This window comes from Talpa europaea (assembly GCF_964194135.1).
Source record: "Talpa europaea genome assembly, chromosome: 10".
Taxonomy (NCBI): Eukaryota; Metazoa; Chordata; class Mammalia; order Eulipotyphla; family Talpidae; genus Talpa; species Talpa europaea.
In genome coordinates, this window is record NC_140077.1 from 11,925,977 (window position 1) to 11,952,076 (window position 26,100).

Below are 26,100 nucleotides of genomic sequence, written 5' to 3' on the forward strand. Positions count from 1 at the left end.
TGTCAAGATTCCAGGGTCTCTGAAGCTGACATGAGTCAAAGAAGAAAACTCCAAGCAAGAAAAGTTGATTCCTGAGTAGAAGCCCAGTAGACATTCCAAAGGAAAAGGGCTCTCAGTCGGGAAAAGCAAGACAGTAGAGGCCCAGCAGCGCCCAGCCAGACCTGCATTCACCCCTCCTCGCTCCAAGAGTTATGCAGACTGGGGCCTCCCTGCTGGGGCAAGGGGCTAAGCACCCCACTATGAAGCAAGCCTCAACCTCTGCAGCAAGAGTTCGATCCCCGGCCAGCCAGGGAGCAACCCAAATGGTGCAGCAGACCTCTCCTGTCTCACCCGCTGCTCCCCTCAGCAGTGTATTTCAGTAGATCTGTTCCCCACTCTGTCTCTGGTGAATCCTCTCACACACTCCGGCCCCCGCCTCTCTGGCCTGTACCCCAGCTCTTTATGCATAAATAAATAAATCTTTAAAAAAAAGAGTTATGCAGACTTGTCTATTTCAGGACCCCCTGGAACCTGCCTAGAGGACAGTCCACCAAAATACACACAACAAAATACACACAACACGCACACACATGCACACATGCTTCTGCTCCATCTGAGCTTCCCCAAGCTCGGCCCGTCAGTTTAATATTTACCCAATCTCTTGGCACACTGCCATTTTTTCTAAATAAAAACTCTTTCATGGCTCTTTTCTTGGCCCCTTCTTTCTCTGGCCCCTGTCTCCTTGGGAGAGGCTCAGAATCAGCCAATGGAGGAGTCTTAAGAGAAGGAAGCCAGGAGGAGAGGGAGGACTGGGGAAAAGGAGGCTCGATTCCGCAGCCTCAGCTATCAAAATTAAAATAATGACGCATCCGGTGTTTCCTCTCCATCACAGAGCTCACGCGTCCTCAGTCCACCCAACTCCCATCTCCCCTTACTCTCTGCCTCGCTCCCCCTCCAGCAGAGCTGAGCCCTATCACAGGGCCATCTCAAGCCACTCACCAACACACACAGTCTATAAAATGCATCATTTTAAGGTGCTTCATTGTTTCAGAAAGGAGGAAGTTAGGAGTAAGTTTTTTGGCCCCACATAAAAGCAGCAAAGAGCTTGTTCTGGAGCTTCAAAGCCAATGACTGTCAGAAAGGGAAGTTTATTAGTAAATTCAAGCATTGTATCATAGAGAGTGTCTCTGTCTCAGGTCAAATTTACATCTCCAAAGACTGTCACCCCAAGGGCAGGAGAAATGCTTGGGGTAGGGGGTGGGAGGCTCATGAGCTTAGAGCTGCTTTTTAAGTCAGGCTTAAGAAGGCACCCTCAGAGAGACAGCAGAAGTGAGTAGCTTCACAAGAACACGGTGGTCTATGAGCGCCATGGCCAGCAGGGGAGAGGGGACTGACTCTCCGTTGCAGGCCCAGAGTCCCCTCTGTGCATTGCTTTCCCTGAAGTGAAATGAGAGATTTTATGCATAGTCACCAGCAAACAACTGCTGTCATATGTGTATCTAGAAACATACTCATTGTTTCTGTCTGCCCCACTGTTAATATTTAGAGCAAAGGCATCACACCCAGTTTATTATTCAGTCCTTGGTAGTAAACAGCACTACATGAGACCTTCACACATATAGGAAGACCCCAGAATGCTGCAGGCCCATGACTGCAGGGGAACTGGAACAGTTCACAGAGCATTGACCTCTGGGTCTTGGTTCAACTCCTTCCCCAGCTAATACGACTCAGTCATTATTAAAGCACCTGAGGGGCCCTTAATTGGGTTGACTTTTTAATAACTAAATAGCACCACCTGGTTAATTGACCCAGAAAAGACTAAACTTGTGCTTAACCATTATCTACATATACCCTCACTTGTGTCCCCGCCCCCGCTTCTAGGACCATAGAAGGACCACCCAAAAAAAGGGGACCAAAAACAGTCAACAAAACCCTACCATCGGGGAAACTTCTAATCCCAGTGGCCTACACTCAGGCTTGCTTGAAAGTGTGATAAGATCCATTTTTCGTGGCTTCATACGCACTGAGTTTCGCAAACTGAGATATTTTGTGAGCATGGGAGGAAACAGAGGTGGCAAACCAACTGGGCACTGAGGCGCTGTCTCTGTGGGAGTGAGGACAGAGGCTGGGCACAGAACACCGCATTGAGCCCTGGAGCTCAGCAGCGGAGGAAGCGAGGTAGGCCCCACTGAACAGCTTCTTCTCGGTCCTCTTCACAGACCTCATTTCTACTGAACAGTACATCTACACTACTTCAGCCAGGATGCACGTCTACACTGCTCTCTGTGGCCAACCTCCACTGCAGCAAAATTCAGTAAGAACAAACCCCTGCCCTTTGTTAACAAAATAAACAGATGGAGAGACAATGCTTGCCTCTTTCTTGTTTCTCCACAAGCTTCTAAAGCTCTCCTCACTTCTAAGTCACCAAACAGCTTCTTTCAGAAACACCTACCAGCTCTTGAGCTGGAAGAGACTGAATATACTGCCACTGTTGAGGGCAGGTACTACCTTTTAACTCTTTTAACTCTTCACCTGCCAGTGCAGAGCCAGCTAACTGGGAATTCCCTTTGTCGAGAAAAAGATCAGAGCGTGAACTGTGTGGTTCCCGGGGAGAATCAATAACCATCAGAGGGAAAAAGGGAGAAGAAGCAGGCACTTAATTCGCTGGCCTTTCATCTCAACGGAACAGCACATTTCACAGGTGACACAGCCCCCTTCCTCCAGAGTCTTGTCCAAGTAAGACCCCAGGAAGTACTTAAGGTTTGGACACTCTTACTGAACACCTGTGACAGCGACTCCAGACACTCATCTGTACCTAGACACAGGGGGAATGTGGATTTCCCAAGTCGTGGCAGAGGTTAATCCCTCCTGTTGGCAAAGCTCGAGCCTTTCCATTAAATGAGGAAAATGTGCCTGGAAAGCACCAGGTTCTCTCCTGAGGCGCCCAGGTGAACAGTGAGCAGGCTGCCAGACACTGGGCTTTGGCACACACCCGCCCGTGGGGCAGACGGGAGTGCTGGTGTACGTGAGGTCTGTGAAATGGCCGAGAAGCAGCCCACCCCCTCATGGACATCGGGGGTCATGCCAGCCAACACCCTCAGCTTGATTTACCTGAAGGGAATTAGGGATGGGGGAGGCAAAAGCTTAAGGAGTGGGAGAAGCCCTAAATAAACACAACACTGGACTATGGATCCCCCAAGGCTTCCTAATTCTGAGAGGCAACCAAAGAGAGTTGACTTGTCTGCTTGTCTTCTGCAGATCTGGGGGTTCCTTAAAAAACAACCTGAGACCTCACCTAGACATGACTTGAAAAGGCCTTGGAGGCCACGGCTCCCCGAGGGCAGCTATAAGCCCATGTGCACACTCAGCCGGCCACACCACACACCCTCTCTGCCCGCTCACCACCAGGCCAGGAGGCAGCCATTCCTGGCAGCTCCTGCCTAGGGGCTCACCCTCCTCCCCACAACTCTCCCCCCAGGTATTTTGGGCATCCCACCATCACACGATGTACCAACTTATGCTTCCGCATCTAGAAACACAGTCTTCTGGGAAAAACATGCTCTTTTCGGTGTGACCAGGGAGTTTTGCCACAGCTTGTAATTTTGGCTAAGGACGCGATTTCCTGTCTGACAGGAAGCAGGAGCCCAAGCTGGCTGGAGCTGCTGCAAACCTCTGGCTTAAAAGTTAAAAGGGAGAGAAAGACAACCACTTCCACTTATCAGGAAGTCAGAATCCCAGCCTTCCAAGAACACCAACCTCTCCCCTGACCCCTATTTATTAAAACAAGTTTATCTAACAAACAACTCCAGAGCATTCTGTCCCAAAAAAGCTGTCCCAAAAAAGTAAGCTCAGTCTCTGCTTTTGTAACAACACAGTCTTTTTAAAGCTTCTGAGGACATAATTACCAGTTGAGTTTTGAACTTTGCCCAGATAAAGGCTGATACAACCAGGCTTTGCTATTTGTTTCTCTAATCAACTAAATTCGAGTGTGAATAGAAATCTGGACTTTCCTTGTCAGAGTTCCCTCTCTAAGATCTAATTGCTTTTCCCTTATTCTTTATCACCAAATATATTTTTTTATGGGTACTAGGCTAAGTTGTGCTTTTGTTGTTGTTTTTTTTTCCAATTCCAATGACATGATTGTTACTCCATGGAGGCATTTTTAAGAGGAACAAACATTAACAGGATATCAGCTGAAAGCTAAAATTTAAATTGTTATCAGAAACCCTGCTTCCTTCCCTACCCCACTGTCATGTCCTATCCACTGGGGTCGGATCACCTACAGGGCAACTATCTATAAAAACTGACAATCTGCAAGGTTAAGATTCAAAGTTTAAAAGGCACAAACACCCGTGTTCTCCCTTCACCCACATACCAGGCCCCCCCCCCAAAAAAAACATCTAGGGTTCAATGGCAGATATTAAGCAGAAAACCATCTGCTCTTTCGCTATCACATACTGACATATTTAGTCATTTCTGAATAAAAATGCAGTCTTCTCTTTTTCTTTTCCTTGTTAAAACCAGCTCCCAGCCAGCCTTGGGCAGTCAACAGTTAATTTTCCACTCTCCCCTGCTGCCTTGAAAACCAAGGAAACAATTGAGACACTGTCCAGTGAACAAGACTCCCGGGGACTGACATTTTTGTTTATGTCCCAGTTCTCAGCCTGTCCATTCCACTAGGCTGCCTGACCCGCACCAATACGGTCAGCTGTGAGCTGGAAGGGCTCCGCTTCATTTATTTTATTAAAGCTTCGGTGTCTGTTTTTGATTCAAACCCCAACCCCCCCCCACCCCACCCCTCCTCTTCCCCAGAAAGTTGCCTCCTAACTTAGAGGCTGTGTTGCAATTCCTTCTGGGGACACGTTGCCAAGAAAAGTAACAAAATATTTTTGAATACCAATGTTTGCATGATTTTGCCAGAAAGGGTGGGGTGGGGGCGGGGGGCGGGGAACCTGAGCAAGTCGCCCAGCCTTGAAAGCCTGGTGTTTTTATGGAGGCTTGAAAATATTCCGCTGAAATGTGTCCACAGGAGCGGGTAACTACAGTGACCTGACACCCACATTCCTGCACTCAGGAAACACTGAAACGTCCCGAGACCTCTGAGAGCCCAAACTTCAGGTTCCAACACAAAAGGGTCCATCAATATTTTCCTGCCAACTGATACCTCTGCCTAAGTGTCCGAATTCCAGCCCCCTCCCACTTCCCCAGTCCTTTCCACCCCCCCACAACTAACCCCCTTTTTTTGGGGGGGAGGGGGAGTAGTTTGCATCTGTGACACTTGGGGGCTCCGCTCCTGACACTTTATCTCCACACAAGCACATAGGACAGTGAGTCCTGTTTCCTGTCCGGGGAGTGGCCAGGAACCAAATCATACCCTGGGCAGCCTCGACAGATTCGACAGATTCGAACAGCACATATCCTTGCTGGCGGGCTTACTGGGGAATAAAGCTCTCCTGCTGCTTCCCATCAAATCCTGTCACTCTGGGCTTGAAGGTCTTTTTCCCACTGACCTGAGCCCATCTCCACATTAAGGTAACACACACACACACACACACACACACACACACACGCACACACTCACTCACACTCACACACACAGTCCAAGACTCCAAACTGGAATTCTCACCAGAACAGGACCCTTGAGAATTTGAAAGCCATATAGACCTAAGCTCCCTGCCTCGGTGACCCTTGATGGCTCAGAGCAGTGGTACAGCCCCTCTCTACACAAGCAAGATGGGGCAGAGGCTACTAGGTGCCCGGGACCAAAAGAAGCCCTGGATTCTTGGACACGCTACCCAAACTTGACATAGAAAAACCACATTTTCCAAATAGACATCTATCTCTGTCTTCTCCCTCTCACCCTCTCAAAAACAGCACTTGGCTATCTTCCCATTGCCAACTCCTTGTTTAGAACAGGAGGACTTCCCAACCCCTTGTCATCTCTTCTCTAGAGGGCCTCTTCAGGCCCTTTCAAAGTGTCCTCAGCCTCCCCAAACTCAGGGCATCAGACACTGAAGTCAACAGTGATTCTTTTATGGCATATCTGAATGCAACAGGCCTTTCTCTCCCTTTTCCTAACAGGAAGGCCTGCTGGGGAATCAGTTACAAGTTATTAGCAGCCAAGGTTGGAAGGTAGATCTCTCAGGGTCAAAGGTAAGACTGTACTATTTACAGCCACCAATTTCTTCCCCCTTTTAAGGCCCTAATGGGCCAATGTAGGGCTGAGGCAAAGCATTAACTCCTTCCTGCTAGAAGCTTCCATTTGCCCTGCTAGTATCATAGCTCATACCCCACCATTCACATCTCAACTTGGACAGTCTTCTTGGGGATACCTCCCTGGCCACCCGATCTCAAACAGCCCCAGCCCATGGTCTTCTGTCCTGTTTTATCTTCTCCAAACCTCCCAGCATCACCTAGAATGAACATGCTCATTATTCAGCGGGAAGGAATGCACAGTGGAGAAGCAGCTGGGTCACTGGCCAACCTACTACAGAAGTCAGACTTTCCAGGGAAGAAGCAGCAACTTCCTTTCTCTGTGATTTCACTTCCCTCGTCTGTAAAATGGGAACAATAGTAATACTTAATCTGCAGGTAGTTTGAAGGACTCGAGTAATATATGTAGAGCCTAGCACATAATAGAAGTCATCAAAATACTGTTTACTACTTTTATTATTTATTATCTTGTCATGTTATTTGTTTACTGGATGGGTCTCCACGCCTCCCTTACCCCACCCCATAGAACAGAAGCCCCAGGGGAGCAGAAATAGTTTCTAGCCTATTGACATATTCCCAGTTATCTCAAAGACAATGACGAAGCTTTTTTTTTGGTAGTAGGAGAGAAAGAAGGAAAGAGGGAAGTCGAAGGCAAATGTCTGACTTTCCAGTTTAGGGGATCCATAGCCACTCTACGTGATCATCACTTACTCACAGAAACTTCTCTAGACTCATATAAAGGGGCAAAGAGAAGTAAAAAGCTCTTCACTGGTCCTGAAACCTGTGGTCTTCAGACATCCTGAGACCAGGTAACAATTCAGCCCTGGCCTCCTTCTTAACTTCCTCAACCTTCACAGAGGATGAGGAATTAGGCAGATGTTTGGAAGGCCCCGCACCGAGACCAGGCCCAGGAACCGGCCCTTCACTCCCCAACAGGCACCTCCCCTGCCCTGCCCATCTGAAGTGACGATGCTTTTCCAAGTGGTAAATGAATCATGTCAGGCCAAAAGCCATTTTAAAAGTACACTTTGTAAAAAACCCATGCTACAGCACATTTCATTTATTAATTATGCTATGGATTAGGGATCAAAGTGGTAGAAATCTCAGTGCACTTGAAATAAATGGCTTTTGTGGTTACCTAAATCCTTGGAGTCCCCTGGAATGTAATTCCTTAGGCCAAACCAGCTTCCCAGACTCCTTGCCCCCTCCCCCAATAACCCAGAGGAGGGTGATTACTCAGCAGCAGACCTGCATAATGTAATTATTTGGGCTTTTAACGTTTTCGTTACATGGAATATGTCACTATTTCTTTTGAACTGCCCTGCTAGAGATGCACTTTTAGTTGCTATTAGTGTATCCCAAATCATTCCCCTTTTCCTTCCTGTTCCCCACCCTCTTTCTTTCCAGTTGGATTCAAGTTGAAAATAACATACAAGGACGTTGAAACTCAAACTCGAAGTAACTTTCAAGAAGGCAGTAGGGCAGAATATTAAGCACACAAGCTTTGTGGTCAGAAAGATCTGGATTTGAATCTTGGCTTAACCACTTGTCTCATAATTTTTAATTCTTTAAACTTTGGTTTTCTTATCTTTAAAATGGGGATAAAATTGCCTACTTCAAGAGGGACTGCTGGGCAGACCAATGAGATAAAATATAGAGCCAGGCTCCCCAATACCTCATGAATACATGGCATGGGCTATTTATTTATTGCCCCTCATGTCGATATTTTCCAGATATGGGTCCAATCCCAGCTTCTACATATTGCTCCAAGTGAGTTGATTTTAATCATGTTTAAATTCTGGTATAAAAAAAAATCAATCCTCTGGCTTAGAGATTCCTCTGAAAGGAAAATAATTTCCTTAGATGTGGCTATTAGATAGCAGATACCCAATCAAAATTTTAGTGCCTATACCAACTGTGTGCAGAATCTGAAGCCATTTAAGATGAAGGCATAGAGGAAAAGACGGCATTAAAATTTAAAACTTCCTTATTTAAAAACTTATCTAGCACAACTAGCAAAGTTTCAAAATATAGACTGCGAGAAAGTATTTCCAACGCATAACCAAGTACCCAACTGACACAGAGAACAGCTATAAATCAATAAGGAAAAACTACCTCAACTGTTAAAAGGAGCAGATGATTAACCCAGTCAAACCACAGAGGAGACAATAAACAAGTGACAGTATTAACAACCTCAGAAGTCAAAGAAAAGCAAATTAACATAAAATGTTGCTGCACACTCACCAAGTTGGCAAAAATTTTAAATCTGACAAGATAAAATTGCTGGTGAGATTATGGGGAAAGGATGTGATTTTTCACTGCAGATACCTTCTGCTGGCACTTGGGAGAACTTGATGATATCTAGTGAATTACATTTGAAAATCAGCAATTTACACCCTACCAATTCCTCTATTGCATAGGAACTGTAGAACTCTTATACACATGCATACCCAAAGAGGATTACCCAGCACAACTTGTCATCTTGCATAACTAGAAGCAACCCAAAAAACTACCCATACAGGAACAGGAACATTGTGGTATATCCAAGCAGTGGAATAGTATAAAGCTGTTAAAATGAGCAAACTAGATTTAAATGTAGACCGTGGCAATTGGAACAAAAGAGGGTGTCCACAGAATAGTATGAAAGACAAAACCATTTAAAATATTAAAGCCACTAGCATTGATTATAACACATTGTCAATCAACATGGATAAACTTGGATGGTGAGACACCAAATTACAACTGTTCTCTCTCAAGAGGGAAAACCACAGACTAGGGAGGTTTTGTTCTTTTAAACACAAGGGAGAAGACCAATAATTGTTGTTTCAGGTGACAGCTACATGAGTGTGTTTGTTATATTATCCTTTTTTATCTTTCTGTATTTTTTTTCCCCAGAGTTGAAGAGGAATCAGTCTCGCCTGTCATGGAGGTAGAGCAGAGGTAACAGCCACTAAGGAAAAAGGAATGCCACTTCCAACCTCACTCACCAGTGCTACCCCAGGGAATATAAGACAGACACCCTATGGGAACTGCCAACCATGTTGGAAAACTGTCCTTAAAAATGCAAATGGACTGCAGCCCATCTCCACAAAAGATCAGCTAGAGAGGGAATATAGCACTTAATGGCTGATGACCTAGTCTGTGTCATGTAGCAGGTACACGTGCACATTGTATACAGGGAGGGAGAATCTGAGAGTAAGCACAGCTCATCTGGACAGAGAACTTCTTTGCTGTTCCTTTACTTTGCCACCACTTCACACCTTTCCCTCCAAGGAACCCAGAAAGCCCCATTCCCTCAACAGGAACTAGCTGTACCACACAGGAATGGCAGGTCTCAGGTTCGTGGCAGCCTGACTGGCACCAGCAGGGTTGGTATCTGGAAACCTGCCCCTCCCTGGCTGTGTAAGTGATCTAATTGACACGCATAGGTGGGAACTCTGGACTTAAGCTGCCTGTGTTCAAACTCCAGCTTACCACATACCAGCTGTGTGGCCTTGGGCACATTATTCCCACTGCAAAATCTGTTTCCTCATCCGTAACAGGGGAGAGTAACCCACAGCTAATTCATAAAAGTGCTGGGAAGAAACCTGACAATCATGTAAATTACTCAGAACAGTGACTGGAATTGGTGAATGCTCAGTAAACCTCTGATATTGTCATGAACTTGAGTGCATCTCTCCATTTCTCAGTGCACTCACTTCTTAACCATCACAGTGAGGGCAGTGCACCATGAGATCCCCTGAGTTTCCTTTCCAACATGCAAGCCTAGGATTAAGTCCGGGATAAATCAGGAGCAAGAGAGCTAGCGCTAGAGAACAAACTTAAGTCTAATTTGTCCATGATTTCTGATCCTGTTACAGTTGAGGCTCCAGGACAATACATGACCAAAAGTCCTTTTCCCTTGGTTTCTGTTCTGACCTCTGGAATCACATGCCTGCACACAACAGGATCCCAACAATCCCCACCCTTGGCTCCATTTATACCCAGAAGATCCATGTTGCCAAATGAAAACTTCTGAAGGAAATTCACATAGGCATCCAGACACCGGAAAACTTGGCCAAACCCAGTTCTGCTGGCCTCTGCATGTGGCACTGGCCACCCTGGAGCTCCAGCCCATCTCCCGGTGCCAGTGGCCCACCCTCCCTCTCCCTCACAAATGCCCACTCTGCCCACTCACTTATTCCACACAGGGGTCCAAAAGCATGCTAGAGCACCCTGCGTCCTTACTGCCTCGCAGTGGGTTCTATTTTTCAAATCATGTTCTAAACTTAAGCATGAGGTTGTTGGCATGAGAACTCTATGTCTCTCTTTAGTTCTGGACTCATAGTGTGGAAAATAAATCAGGACCAAGTCATCATGGATAAGCACCAAAAAAACCAACCAGATAAATAAGGAGTTGGTTCTTCTAAAAAAAAAAAAAAAAAAAGAGACATACCTTTTCAAATTAAAGGTTTAGATAGCATTGTTATCACCCTCTTTAGACACATCTTGACTTTTTTTGTGTGTGCATGCAACTTTTAATTGTAAGGTAGGAGGAAAGGGAATATGTGGAGATGGATCATGTACGCATTTTTTTAGAAACTGTCAGTAATAAACTGTGTATGTTGCAAACAGCCCCCCAGGTGTGATGCACAATGTGTGGGCTGGATCTGCATGTCACACTTGGCCCTGCAAGAGCTATGGGGTCACAGAGAACCAGGAAACACCCCTGCCGTGGGAGGAACTGAGCGGAATAAATCAAAACTGCTAAGCCACCATCCAGCTCCTAAATCTGGTTCATTTTCTTGGGCACATACTCACTGCTGGGTCTGATGAAAAATGTTCCTCTTTGCCATCACTTTGTTTGGAACATGTTTTTATAGGGTGAGTTGTAAACGTTTCGTTCCCTATGACATCTTAATGGACGGTTGGCTGGGCCAGGATAGATCTGGTAAGGGGCTCCATGTCTGACACTTTGCCCAAAAAGTGACTGCCTTAAGCAGAAATGACAGCTGTGACAACTTTATTGTCCCTTCCTCTAACCTCCTTCACCCCTGGCAGATATTAATCCATCAGTGCATCCTCTCCCTTGAGCCCTAACAGAAAATCCTCAGGATCTCTCTTCACACATCGCTCCCATCAGACATCAACCCAGCCAGCTGAGGCAAACACTCTGCTCAGAGTTGTTGAGACAAGGTTTTTAGTCTGTGGGAGTTAATGGGTCTTTTCATGGTTTGTGTGTTTTAAAGGAAAAGAAGCTTCATAAGTAAAATTGTGATAATGAAAAACCCCAAAAATAAACACTGCAGGTCCAGTTTGCCACCAACTATCTGTCACTGTAGTGCATCTAAAATACAGTGTGCAGAGGCCTCCCTGGTGGCGCAGGGGTTAAGTCTCAACTATAAAGCACTCCACAGTCACTGCAGCATGAGTTCGATTCCCAGCCAAGGAGCTACCCACACAGCGCAGCAGACCTCTCCTGACTCACTCACTGCTCCCCTCAGCAGTGTATTTCAGTAGATCCGCCTGTTCTGCTCCCCACTCTGTCTCTGGTGAATCCGCTCACCCCTCAAAAGCTCTGGCCTGTACCCCAGATCTTGTGTGCATAAGTATATAAATCTTGAAAAATAAATAAATAATAAAATGCAGTATTCAGAAGTAGAGGAGATCACTGAGGGTACAGTGACACCTCCTTATTTATGGGGCTACTATTTCATTTTGCCAACTGAAAAGGGCATTATATCACACAAGTCCTTAGCTAGTCGTTCCTTAATTGTCCCAAGGAACAGAAATCAGAGAGCTTAAGGGTAAAGATGAGTATGTTAAGTAGAAGCCAAAAGAGAAAACTCAGGCTAAAAATATGAAAACAGGAATTTCATGAAAATACCTGATGTTCATTTTCAAAATTCCCCGTAACCACAGGGGCGAATCATGGACACTGATTTTTTTGCACATGCTCTTTCTAGAAATTGTGGAAGAAGACTCAGATAGTCTGTCTCCCCCTTAAAGCACCTTTCAGATCAGCACGAATCAATGACCGTAAGGAACAGGCACATTCCACGCACGTAGCGCACTATTTACACAGTAACGGAAGCCTCCCTGTGTGCAACAGCATTTAGCCCAAAAGAATTAAAAATTTAGAAGTAAAAACAGCTTTTTCATTTTCAATCTAAGGCCTGGAAAACTATTAGTCAGCACTCCTTTGTTTGTGACAGAAAACTACCTCCAACTAGTTGGTTTCCTACCTGGCATGCCCGGGACTGAAGCTGGCGCTGAATTTGTGGGGCCAGGCGGGCACTTGCCACACGCACCCTCATCTTCTGCAAAGGAGACTCCTCCCGCAGAGAGAGAGAGAGAGAGAGAGTTGCCAACAGCCACAGATTTAGACCCTCTGTACCAGGTACAGAGGATCTAAGCCGCCGAAGGATCACTGCTTAACTCCTGGGCCTGATCCCTGCCCAGGGACATCTGCCAGGAGAAAGAGAGCAGAGTAAGCAGCTCCCCATCGCCAGGGTGGACGGGAGAGGCTGCTGCTGGCACAACTCCTTTGTAGAGATGGACGGCAGGTTCGGAACCCCACTCCACTTGGAACATTCTGGTTTCTGGTACTGGCAGGTCAGCACTCCAGTATTAGTCCCAACACCTGAAAATAACCTGATACTTTTAAGATGACATAAGCCAAGGGTGCCAATGAAGCACTTTGGCAGGATGGGGACTCGGGAGTTCTCCTCAAAGAGGCTGGGCTGTGTTCTCAAAACAGAGACGTGTCACCCAACTCACTTACTTGATCTTGACAATGTCTTGCCCAGGCCAGGGCAATTCTGGGCTTCAGACATGCCTTCATTTATGGGCGTTGGTGGAAGGGGGCTGCTACCTCTTTCCAAAAAAATATTTTCCCTGAGTTTCAACTGAATCATCCCACAGGTTTGCCCAGGAGCCACTGGGTCCAGCCATCCCCTGTTACTTGTAACTTGTGTTACTGAGACACTTGTGTTACATTTTATGTTCTACCTCCACCCATCAAGCTGGCCTCACTCCCTTGTCTGTAATAGCGCTGGGAAAAACACGTCTCTTGGAATCTTACTAGTGTCCCTGAGTCAGGCCTATATTCAGGAGCATGGGAAAGGCTGGATCAGGGTGGATCCAAAGAAGGTGTCCCTGACTGGGGCCCCACTCCACATGTGGCCTCTGGGGGTTCCAACCCCAGGCTTTCCTTGCTTTTTCAGTCCTTCAAACACTTGCTATTTTCTTCACCCCCATCCTGAGCCATGTGGGTCGTGTCCCTGGGACAGAAGGCAAACTTCTATCTTGGAGTAGGAGGAACAGTAGCCTTTTGCCCCACTGTGCCTGTCACAGGGCAACCCTGTCAGCTGAGTGTGCTGAGCAGCCTCAGTGAGGCACTTAACCCGTGATGCCCGAGCCACCTGCCACACAGCTCTACTGGAGAGCAGGCCGTACCACCCATCCAAGGTCTTCCCAAGCTATTCACTATAGACAGGCTGCAGCAGGACACACTGCACCTTTTGTGGGGACAGAGGAGCTTGGACGTGGTACATCTGGGAGGCATCTGGGTCCTGCAGGGGGCAGGGGTGACCAAGACATCTTCACATCCTCTCGCAACAGCAAAGAATAATGAAGGGTGTTCACGCAGCGACATGCTCTCCTATCATCCCCAAGGTCCTCTCATCTCTGAGTGTGTCCAGCGCCAGGACCCAATCTTCACGCACCCCAGCCAGAGCTCCTGGCTCCCAAATTCCCACCTTTCAATCAGGTGACCGGGCCAGTCCCTATTCTGAGCTGTGCGGGGTCTCTTTCCAAAAACCAAATCTATCCAAGAGACTTCCCTACATGATATGGGATTTAGATCCATAAAGATATGGATCTAAAAGACCATCTCAAGTGTGGGAATGAAATAAATGCAGGGACCAAGATAGGAAGATGTAAATGTGGGCGCGGGGTGCCCAGTGTGGACACCGTGGCGACATCCTAGTGAGGGTCTAGAGTGGATTGGAAGCTGGGGTAACTAAAATGGCAGAGATGGAGAAAAGTGGTCAGATTCCACCAGGACTTCGAAGGCAGAGCTGATGCGACACTTGCATGTCAGCTTGGTGACAGACGGGACAGAAGCCATGAGCCTGATGCTGGACATGTCTATTTCCCACGTCTGTTTAGCATCCAATGGGAGTCAATTCTTACACTCAAGGGAGAGTGCTGGGCTGGAGAAAGGACCTGCATTATTGCCTGACTTTGGCCATTCCTTCCCACAGAATCTAAGAACAAACCTAATTCACTGGACTTGCACAACCTTCTATGCAAAGTGGCCATCACACAGTCTTGACAATGAACTTTTCCAGCCAGACCCCTCTTGAGTGCCTCCGCCCTTGGTTCCTTGGTTGCCAGTACACTGTAAGGGACAATTCCGAAATCCAGGTCTTTCCTCCCTCTATATGAATCTACCAAAAGAGGTGAAAATCTGACCCAACAAGGAAATCACAGAATCAGTTCCATACCCTGTAATATCATGGATGAAATACGCCCATTTCCCTTAATAACTCAGTTCTGCATTTGTCAGTTGGGCTCTCTCTTTGAAAGTTCAGTCACCCCATGCCAGGATTCCTAAGGACAGCCAATTTAAACCAAGACTGGAAAAAGAAAGCTGCCAGCCTGACCTTCTGGAGCATCTGAGTCAATGGCCAGGCTGCACATCAGGCTGAGGGGGGGCCAGGCGCGCTCCGCTGGGGCTGGAATGTGCGGGGTAATTACCAAGCGGCTGGCAAACTGCCCACAATGTCACAGCCCCAAATTCTGTTTCCCCAAAACACACCACCACCTCAGACAGACACTAGGCATGCAGATAAGCTCTGGTGCTGATACCAGGCTGAGTCTGAACACTCCAAGGTTAGAGTCACACTCCAGCCTAAAGCAACTCGCGTCCCACACCAGAAATGAATTTTCTGCTTTGTTCACAATGTGCAGCTTCAGAAAGAGGAAAAGTCACACGCAAAACCATCAACCGTGGGCTCCTTGGCTTCAAGAAACTTCCAATCTGGCTGGGAAACAAGCCCCGTACATAATCATCGAGGCAAGAAATGACAAGCAGGGCAGGATGGGGGCCAAACGAACACTTTTGTTTTATTTACTGGAAAGATAAACACAGGCAAAACCACGAGTTGAGCTCTAAGTACCACGTTCATTTAAAACAGACGCCCACACTTGGTAAACAGAGCAGGTGCTGAAACTAAAACAAAGTTCCAAAGGATGTTTCTGTCTTGTCCCTGAAGATGCTGCGAAGAAGGCTACAGTCAAGCCAGCTACACCAGGCCCCAAATGCCCGGGCCCCACATGCCCAGGCCCCACCAGGATCCTGACAGAAAAAAAACTGACTTTGCATAACCCAATGCTGACCCCTAAGTCAACTTTAGGAGGGAAACCACTTCCCAAACCTCATCAACATGCAGTGAGACAAATGACAAGACACACCAGCCCAAAGCTGCCAAAACTTCCCCCACTGCCCCCTTCTTCTGGACAGGGCGCTCAGAAACAGTCAAGCTGGCTTGAAGCTGCCAGCCTTCCCTGCACTGCCTCGGATGTGGTCTGTTCTTAAACACAGCAATAAATGTCAGCTTTGAAAAGCAGGTGTGTTTGCCCAGAAAAGCACCCAGGGGTTATACTGCACACCTGACCAAGCTCATCCACAATGGTATCTTCGCCCAATAAGAGACACTAAAACTGGAAGGAAAAAAGAAACCTCCACAATTAAAGGTATATATTATATTCCAAGAACTGCCAAGTGGGCCTAAATGTGCTGTTTATATATAAATTCAAGAGACTAATAGCTGTGCTGTGCATCACTGAAAATGAAATAGTGCAACTCTGCAAAACCATAATAGCATCAGCTAATCCACCTACTAATGAACCATTTCAGAAGCAATCACTTTTTTTGTCTATCCTGGAGGTGAAGGCTTTGGGGAAGCTGACTTGGATGGGGTAGTTGGGTCCCTTCTGGAGCAAGGTGGGGTAAAGGTGCATCTGTCCATGGAAGCTACACTTTATCTAGGGTCAGTTCCCCCAACACATGAAAATCCTTCCAGTCAAGGTAAGTCTAACGCACACACACTGCAGCTAGTTTTAAAACCTGGGGCTTATCAGGACATTTTTTTGGCTAGGCATCAAGACTTATTTCTGAATTCTGTTAAGATAGTACTCTTTCTTAATAAAATAACAAAGAGGAACATGAAGATTTACGCACAAAGATGTTCATCACAGATTGAAGTGATCTCAAAAGGAGATCACTTAAAAGTCCAGCAAAATGGCATGATTAAGCAAGTCAGGGTATAATCATATTATGGGCTGGTAAGTGCTCATTAAAAATCCTTCAGGAATTTAAAGACATGAGAAAGTGCTTATTCTTGACAACAATTTTCATTTTAAATAAATAAAAGTCAGGAAATACTAAGTATAAGTATTATTTTAGAAGTTCAACGATGTCGAAAACAAATATTAGCATTAATACAGTCAGAAGAAAAGTCTAGAAAGAAATACACCAAATCATCCATAATATAAACTCTTAGTGGCAAGATTTGGGGATACAAAATGGGTTTCCAAAGTGTCTACAACAAACATAAATTTCACAAACAAGGAAAACTACATCAAAAATTAACCTCACCTGGTTGTGGAGAAAAAGGAACTCTACTGCACTGTTGGTGGGAGTGCAAACTGGTCCAACCACTATGGAGAGCTGTGTGGAGATTTCTGGACCTACTAAACATAGAGCTTCCACAGGATCCAGCAATTCCACTCCTAGGTATTTACCCAAAGGACACAGAAACATCAATTCCAAAGAGCACCTGCACCCCTATGTTTACAGCAGCACTGTTTACAATAGCTAAGCTTTGGAAACAACCCAAATGCCCAAAAATAGATGACTGGATCAAGAAGATGTGGTACATATACACCATGGAATATTACTCAGCATTCAAAAAAGATAAACACATGCAATTTGCAGCAACATGGATGGTGCTGGAAGGGATCATGCTCAGCGAAATAAGCCAGAAAGAAAAAGAAAAATACCGGATGGTCTCACTCATAGCAGGAATCTAGAAAACTTCAATAAGGGACCAGGAAAAAGAAGAAAGAAAATATCAAAATCAACAAACAACTATGAACCAGAGACACTCTATGGGGGGGGGGGGGGGGGCGCGGGCGGGGAAAGGAGGACTTGGGGTCAAAATAAGGGGGTTGTAATTTTATGGGGAATATAAAAATGAAATGTAAATAAAAAGAATAGTGAAAATATTCCCACTTAAAAAAATTAACCTCACCTTTAGAGACAGGATTTTTCTAAAAATACATTAAGAAATCCCATCATTACCTAGTTTAAAGTCAGCCACTGATGACGTGAATCACAAGTGAAGATTATCATCAAGAGACGATTTGGTGATAAGGGCAGGAGGACATAAAATAGCTACCTTCAAATATCGGAGCTGGGTAGAGGAATGCAGAAACAGAACTAATCAGCCAAACACAAGCAAGGATGAGCATTTGAAGAGAGATTTCTGCATCATAGAAGGCAGAACTTTCTCAAGACCCCACATGATATCAGCAGAGCCATATCACACCATGGGAAGAGAGAGATGCCCCATTTCTCTCTAAAAACTAATCAAGAAGAAGGTGGACAAGGGACAACACCAGAACAGTGACTAAACAACAGAAGGCAGGGCAATGGCGACGTGACATGTGGCAGGAATGTCGTGAGCTTTTCTGTGATACAACTGAGCTTACACAATCCTCCCTGGTAGCACATTTTCTACAGCCAAGATGATCAGCTGCCATAGCATGAACCCAGACCTCCAGAATATCAGAATTCCTCGCTACACATTGGTTTCTGGAAGGAAGCTTGGACTTCCAGCCACAGACTCCAATCTGGCCAGATGCACCTCTTGAATTTACTCCACTGTCTGCTTTGAGAGTGCTGGTAATCCCATCCACCCTTTCTAGCCTGAAAAAAGATCACCTCTCTGCCTGGCCCCCAATATTAGGTATTTGTAGCTCTCCTTATAAAAATAATTGAATTTCTGCAGTGCTTACAGACCTGTTTTGTAACTTCAGGCAAAACACAAACCCTTAACACGGTCCCATCTGTGAAATGGAAAAGTTCTGACTCAGCTGCGGCTAGTATTCTAGAAAGTCTGCTTGAGTCATAAACAGATTTAAAAAACAAAGGGGGAAGGTAGATGCAGAAGAGGGATGGAGACAATACAAGGGGGGAAGTTTTCAGGAAATCAGTGCACATCACTCAAAGTTCATCTGCCCAGGTTGAAGATGGCCCCGTTTCTACACTGTGTCACTGAGTCCTCTGTAGTAGCCACACCCAGAAACAAATCCCAGGTCAACCCCATTGTCCCCCTCACTCTCCAATGAAGCTAGCAAGTGTCCTAAAGCCATGCCCTCTGGTCCAGCTTGGGGCTGGGGGCTCCCCCTATAGGCCCCTCCACTCCACCTCACCCCTGCTCTGGCAACACTGGGCACTGTGCCCCTTTACTTGTCTCTTTCCCAGTCATCTTAACAGTGGTTAGGCCCATGGCGTGCTCTACAGCCAGGCTGCCTTCTTTCACATCCTGACTCCCACAAATGGGCAAAGACTTAACCTGCCTTGCCGTGCCAAGCTCCTCCTCTATAATGTGGGGATCATACAACATCTGTAAAATACCTAAAAGAATGCCTGGCACCCAGAATTGTTACAGACTTATTTGCTATTATTTTTAGTATCATTCATCATTGACTCTGCTTTCTCTGGGCATCTAGAACACTTTTTCTCACACAGTAAGCAATCACTAAATATTTGTTGGATCAATGAATGAAATCAATGATTGGATCAATGGAGGACACAAGACTAAGAGAATGGTTAATTAAAACTGCTTATCTAAATTTGAGGGAAGGAATGGGAGCTTTCTCTACTCTTCCCTAAATATATTCTAAGTAGAAAGAAATTCAGTAGATAATCAACATTACTCTTAAGGACCCAATTAAAAGTTTGGGTTGTTCCCATTTCATATTGCCATCCTACTTGAGAGGCATAAAACACAGCTCTTAAACTGAATAAAACTTTTCCCAAAGAAGATTTCAAACGTCCAACAGGTGTATGAAAAGCTGTTCAATGTTACTAATCATCAGAGAAATGCAAATCAAACCACAATGAGTTATCACCTCATACTTGTGAGAAGGTCTATCATCAGAATGATAAGAGATGACAGGGTTGGCCAGGATGTGGAGAAAAGGAAACCCTTGTGTGTTGTTGGTGGCAATGTAAATTGATGCATCCACTATGGAAAACAGTATGGAGGTTCCTCAAAAAATTAACAACAGAACTACCATAAGATCCAATGATCCTAACCCTGAGTATATACTCCAAGGAAACAAAAGCAGTATCTCAAAAAGATCTCTAATCTACCAAGTTCACTGGCACTCCTATGAGCATTATTCACAACAGTCAAGATACGGAAACAACCTAAGTGTCCACTGACAGAGGAATGAGTAAAACATGCACAAGGTGAAATATTATTCGGTCATGAAAAAGGAAGAAAGCTTGCCATATGCATTAACAAGGTTCAATTTTGAGAGCATTCTGCTAAGCGAAGTAAGTCAGAGAAAGACAAATACTGTGTGTGACACAGATGTGTAGAACCTAAAATAAAAAGAGGGAGGGAAGGAAAGGGATGTGGATCAAAGGCTACAAACTTCCACTTATAAAATGAATAAATTCTGGGGGACAAAAGTAAAGCACAGAGAAAATAATTAACAATACACTATGATTATATAGTTGAAAATTGCTAGGAAAATAGATCCTGAATGTTCTCACCACAAAAATATGAATGGTAACCATGTGACATAATGGAGGTGTTCCCTAAAGCTACAGTGGTCCCATACTTTACTTTGCAATATGTATCAAATGAACACCTTGTCCACCTTAATCTTATACAAGGTTATGTACCTCGATAAAGCTGAAATGAAAAAAATTTAAAAGACAACTCCTCCTTCCACCCCAAATGTGGCCCTCCTCCAATACGTCCCACCCATTCAGGGGAGATCACCATCTACCAACCTTCAACTCCCCTGGTCCCTCAGTGCCGGCATCTCACCCACCAAGCTCTGCTCTGTTCCCTTCAAACTGTCCACAATGCTAGCAACTTCACATGAGGTAAACAACAATCGTGTTTGCTTATCGTTTCCCACCATGGTTAGGATTAGACACCAAATCCTTACCATATCCTGCCCCAGGCCACTCTCCCTGGGCCCTCACCACCTGCACCCACAGCTGGCTTTCTGCTTCTCTCACAAACAAGCTCTTTTTCTTACATGTTTTTCCTTCTACCTGGAATGCTCTCCCACACCTCCCACCCTGTCACCCATACCTTCACCTACAATCAACCCTTCACATCTCATCTTAAATGCTATTTCCTCAGGGGTATATCCAGGCCTCTCATCCTCACCGGCTTCTCAGTGGAAATTCCACCTCCCTGTTCCCACCCTCATGGGTCCTGATCTCCTCATGACACCTGGCCCAGGGCCTCGCCCACACACAGGTAGGATCTGAGACAGTTTGTTGGGCCTCAGCATCTAGCACTCAGCCGCCCAGCAGCACCAACTCCCCACAGGTGTCTGGCCAAGTCAAGTAACCCATCAAAAATATTCACCTGATTTAATAACCAAAAGGATAAGTTCAAAGTAGTTTTTTTTGTTATTCATTCCAAATAGATGCCCCTACCCATCCCAAACTCTTCAGATAGAAAAAGTTGAAGGCTCGTGGTGTCCTCAAAGTCCACTTGGAAAATGCTCAGCTAAGACAGCCTGTCAGAAATTCTACACACCACACGACATTTCCTAAGAGCTTTCTGTTCGCTTTTTATATTTAAGCACTAACAACAGAAAAGTCTACCATGGCAGTCTGGCTGGCTTTATTACTTGGGATTCTGGCTGTCTTATCCCACATCTCCAAGTTATGACACAACAAAACACACCAAAGACCAAGACCTACTAGAAATCCACCCCAAGGTAACATTCCACATCAACTTCAAAAGGAAACCCCCAAGATAAAATGGTAAGAAGTTCTGAAGCTTTTTGCCATTTCGTTAAGACATACTCTACACCAAAATACCACCATTTTTGGTACAGAATCTTTTCTTGCCGGGTACAAAGGAAGCTAAATGAAAGTCTTTGTCAGGAAAGATACCGGGGGTGGGGTCCAGGGAACAGCTCCTAACCCCTCAGCTTACCAACCACCACTTAGCATGCCCCAGCTGCTCCAAACTGGTTTCGTAAGAGGGGAAAGAAGAGCAAAGGAGTAAGAATACAAATGTTTAAAATACCACAGAGGAGGAAACATGAATATCTATGTGAACTTAGAAGAAGCCAATGGACTTCTGGGGGTTGTGGGAGGAAATAAGGGGGAGAAGAAGGGAGAAAAGGATTTGTTGTGTAAGTTCCTAATTTTTTGGCCATTTGGAAAAAAATCAAGACATCATTCTTGGAAATAATTTCCTCTCTCTTCTGAACATAGATTAGTAGCTCTGGGTTATAATAAATTGATATTGCATCAGTTACAGGAACTAAAGTATGTGGGACCTGTCTTCGTTTAAATATGATTTAATCAACTGAACTGCACTTGTTAAGAGCATTTATTCCATTTTTTATAATGCGCTAACCCACATGCCACATGGGGGAAAAAAAAAACCAATCAGATTAAAATATTTCAACAAAACGCTTTAAATTCCCATGTGAAATTCCTGCCCCAAAGGAGCACCAGAGAAAATTCTTTTCCTGGCAACCTGTGATACTTAAGAGTCTAATGGTACTAGCAAATACTGAGCACTTCTCTATTTTAAAAATAAAACATCAGAAATAATTATGAAACAGCTTGGCCTCCAAATGATAATAAATCCAAAGTTCAGAGAAATTAGGAAGCAACCCTTAGACAATTATTTTGAAACATGTCTGATGAAACACTGTGATGTTACAAGGTTTTATTTAAAAGAACGGAAAACAAAATGTAAAGAGGGGGGCCCCCGCGTCTGGAGAACAGTTAGCATTCGCCGGTGAATCTGAACGAGAGCCACACAGGCTTCTCTGACCAGTGCTGAGCTGGACAAAGATGCCAATGACAATGCGTGTGATGCAAAAAGCTCACTTTACCAATACAGACGCGCTTCACCTGCAAGGATGGTGTCTGGTCAATGTGTCGCCTTAGTCCAGGGAAAAGGAAAGTATCAATCTACAATGCCAACCTGTGTGACTCCAGGGTCCCCAAAACTGTGTGTGAACAGATGAGCCAAGAGTCTTTCTTCTCCCCTACTTTCCCACCTCCCTCCACTAACTGACCAGCCCCAGCACCCCTCCTTGTCCTGGCATCAGAGCACAGAAATGCACAACTAGTGAGCTGACTCAGACCGAAGACACCATTCAGCTGCCACGAGCATGAAGCATTTCATGAACTCGGTTTCCCTGAGTTCAAGCTTAAGGCTCTTCTCTCTCCAGCTCCGAGAGCAACAGCATTCCCCAGGTCCTGGGGAACAGGGCAGAAAGCACAAAAGAGGAAAACACAGCTGCCAGCTGTGGCACCTTTGGACGAGGGGCTCCATCCTAAGGCATGTGGTGTGCCCCAACGTGGTGGCTATGGTAAACATGCCACTTTCTAATAAACAGCAAAGAAAACAAAACTTCAGACCCTTTGCTCCTCCTTTGGCCAAACTCCAGATTGGCGCTGCAAAAATGACGTACCACCTCCAAAATCAGGTGCTTAGGGCCTAAACTGTGGCAACTATTCTTGTGGGCTCCTTTCTGTCTCTGAATGCACACCCCTGCACTCCCACACGGAGGTGATGCTCACCTGCACGGGGGCCTGACCCTGCAAGCCACACCCACAAGTGGGCCACTCTGATCTCTTCTAAGACCCTCATCTCTCATAAGACCCTCACAGTCAGAGGAAGTAAAAGTCTCCAGCAGATTTTAAAGGTAACATCCTTTCCCTGAAGCTGAAAAAAAATTATTTAATGTGGGCAGCCCTGCCAAGCATTTCCAAATCAGAGAAACAAATTTCAAAGCCCAGACCCACATTGGGAAACTCAGAGGGAGAAAAGTGAACCAGACAGGCTTCCTCATTTTACTCTCGAGGACTCTGAAGCTAACATGTTTTTAAAAATGTCTGTCTATTGTTAAAACACTTTCACTGTGTGGCATCCACTTTTTTAAGAGAAAACTGCATGAGCCACAAGCCAACCTAGTCTACACCATGACCCAATTGTTAGTACGCAAAACAGAACCAGCCACGGGGAGTTCCCTTCTACTCCCTGGGGCACAAATATGTCAACCAGGCCCGAGAAAGGGACAGAGAAGTGGGTCCAGTCCTTGCTCTGTCACTACGCGGTGTGTGACATTGGGCAGTTCACGGCACACATATCTGGGCCTGTTTCCTTTGGGCCTTGATGCTCTAAGGTCACTTCAGCCCTGAAATCTTTACATTGCAAGAGCATGTGTCATTATGAGCATCCAGTTTATTGTGGGGTTGGAGAATGGGGAAGCTTCTGGAAAATGTCAGCATCTTTCTATCTGCCTCATTTATAACGTAAGAATTTATCAGACGTTTTCACAGATGATGATTCAAGATGTGGTTTCACGAAAATCAATTCTGTGATCTCTACAACACATAGATGTGTTTAATAATCATGTAACAGAGGCATAATTCATTAAATAAATATATAGTCAATTATAGCAAGCTACAAAATAAGGAGGCAGTTGCCTGAAATTTGACACAGTCTATCTTAAGGAGGTTTCTACTTAAGAAAATCATTTTGCCAACTTTAGAAATTGCAAGGAGCATAGAGGCAAAATACATTAAAAGCATAACATTTTGTGATACTTAAAATACGTGAATGGTTTCATGCTTTGCATAATTCTACCTGTCACACATTCATTATGAAAATATGTCTTCCATAAACTATTTCAAAACTAGGAAGTCCAGCTCATGATACAAATATACAGGCAGACTATTCTAATAAGGCTAAGTTATCGTCTCAAGAGGTTAATTTATAAATTCTATTTTCAGAGCCTACCAAATCCTAAGAAAGTGTATTAAAAATAAATGTAGACACACACTATGTTGTAGTCTCATAGTACTAAAAACAAATGTTTCCTTTATTAAACCCACACGCTTTCAAATCCTTGCAAAGCTTAAATTTAAGCATTCCACATTCATTTCCTACCCTAGGTTTACAATCAATCAGCCCAGATGAAAATTTTTGGATGTCAGTGTAGAAAGTTACTTTCCAACACTTCAGAAAACTTGGGCGTACAGTGGGTATTGGTAAGTCTCGAGTCCAGTTCTTCCCTTTTGCATTTTCTACTCCTCTCTTTTACAACTCCCCTTCCCTGAGTGAGGTCTTCAGGAAAGGGTTTGGGCCTTATATTATTTTAGATTGCTTCAATACCATTTCCTGTCTCCCCAAACCACGGTGATTGTACCCTAGGAAGTGAAGCCCGAAAGGCTACGCTCTAACCCAGTACTGGGGAGACACTGGTGAGAAGGGCTGGGAAATTTCCAGGTAAGTTACAACCACTAAGGTTCAAGGACAGAAAACAAGCAGCTCACAGATATAAACCATATCCAAGAATATTCCCCCAAATAATACTTTTAAAAAAGAAAAACTGATAAACAAGGCCTGTTATCAACAAAAGAGGATTTTCTTCACCTCTCCCCACTCCCCCCTAAAAAGGCAGCAACTGGTCACTCACGACAATGTGTGCTGGGGATGGAGATCGGGCATCCTTGAGGGCCTGTCTGCTCTGGAGGGTTCCCGCCTGGACATCAAGTAGTGGCCATTTCATCTGGAGATACTGGAGGAAGCAAAACGAACATGGAGAACAATGAATTTAAAAAACAAATGTAAACAGCTAGCCCAAGAGTCATCAGAAACTGAAATCACAGGTTGGCTTCAGATCTCAGAGGGGAGCAAGAAGAAGGGGTGGGAAGGGAGAAGGGAGGGAACGCAGCCAGAAGGAGTTTCACAAAGGGGGTGTCCTAAGACGTGTAGGTGGGTCCCCACGACTGGGAAGTAACAGTAAGATGAGCACAGGAGAACCATCCATTCTGAAACTGCTCTTTCAGCGACCTTCACTTCTAAATGCCACCCTCCTTCAGTTTCAAGCAAGCTGGCAGCTGTACAAGAGCAACTGTCCTCTAGTAGGAGCTAGGAGAAAGATGGAACTCCTCACCCAAGCCTCATGCTTACCAAACAAAAACATTCCTTGGTAGAAGATGCCCAAACAAGTCTCAGTGCCCTTCTGACACCCATCTCGAAGGCCAGAAGAATCCTTAAATGTGCACGGGCTTAACACAGAGATGGACTCAAAGGTTCAAGCCCATTTGCTAACTCAGCTTGAGGTTAGAAGATAAACCATGGCACAAGGGAAGAAAAGGAACGATTTCTAGAAAAACTCTCAGAGGGACTTGATCTGTCAAACGATCAGCTCCCCAGTGTGCAGAGAAGGGAAACTGAGGTAGCACGGCTTGCCCGCTCTCAGGGGTGTCCAACAGATGCACATGCAGCCCCTTCAAATCTGACTTTGGCGACATCACACCAGTTTCACTCAGGAAATCTTCCGACAACCTAAGGAAACTTAGACACAATAAGGATTCAGAAGGCGGGCTTTCCGCCTCTGAAGACAACTGATTCAAGCACCAGGTAACCCTGAAGGGTATGTAAGGAGCCATCTTGGTCTTTTCAAGGAGCTAAAGCAAAGTAAATGACTAGTTTTATTGTTAAGTCTACAGAAAACTTTACTTAGTGAACACTGATTAGAGGTTGTGTGGGTACTGCCTTCTTGGAGATACAAAGATTCTTCCCCAGGGAGTTTCTACACATGTCAGAGCCAACCCAC

General features: G+C 45.2%; 1 protein-coding gene across 29 annotated transcripts in view; it reads right to left on the bottom strand.

Annotated features, from left to right (window-relative positions):
* Positions 1–26,100, bottom strand: part of TCF7L2 (transcription factor 7 like 2) — a gene marked incomplete at its 3' end in the record, with an annotated part of 191,869 nt that overhangs the window by 89,708 nt on the left and 76,061 nt on the right. For 28 of the 29 annotated variants that reach the window (XM_084245715.1, XM_084245741.1, XM_084245743.1 and 25 more), the window contains one exon: positions 24,955–25,056. The exons of the other annotated variant lie outside the window; for it this stretch is intronic. In XM_084245715.1, the coding sequence (XP_084101841.1) occupies positions 24,955–25,056 (102 nt within the window). The remainder of the gene's footprint in view (positions 1–24,954; positions 25,057–26,100) is intronic. 29 annotated transcript variants of the gene reach the window in all.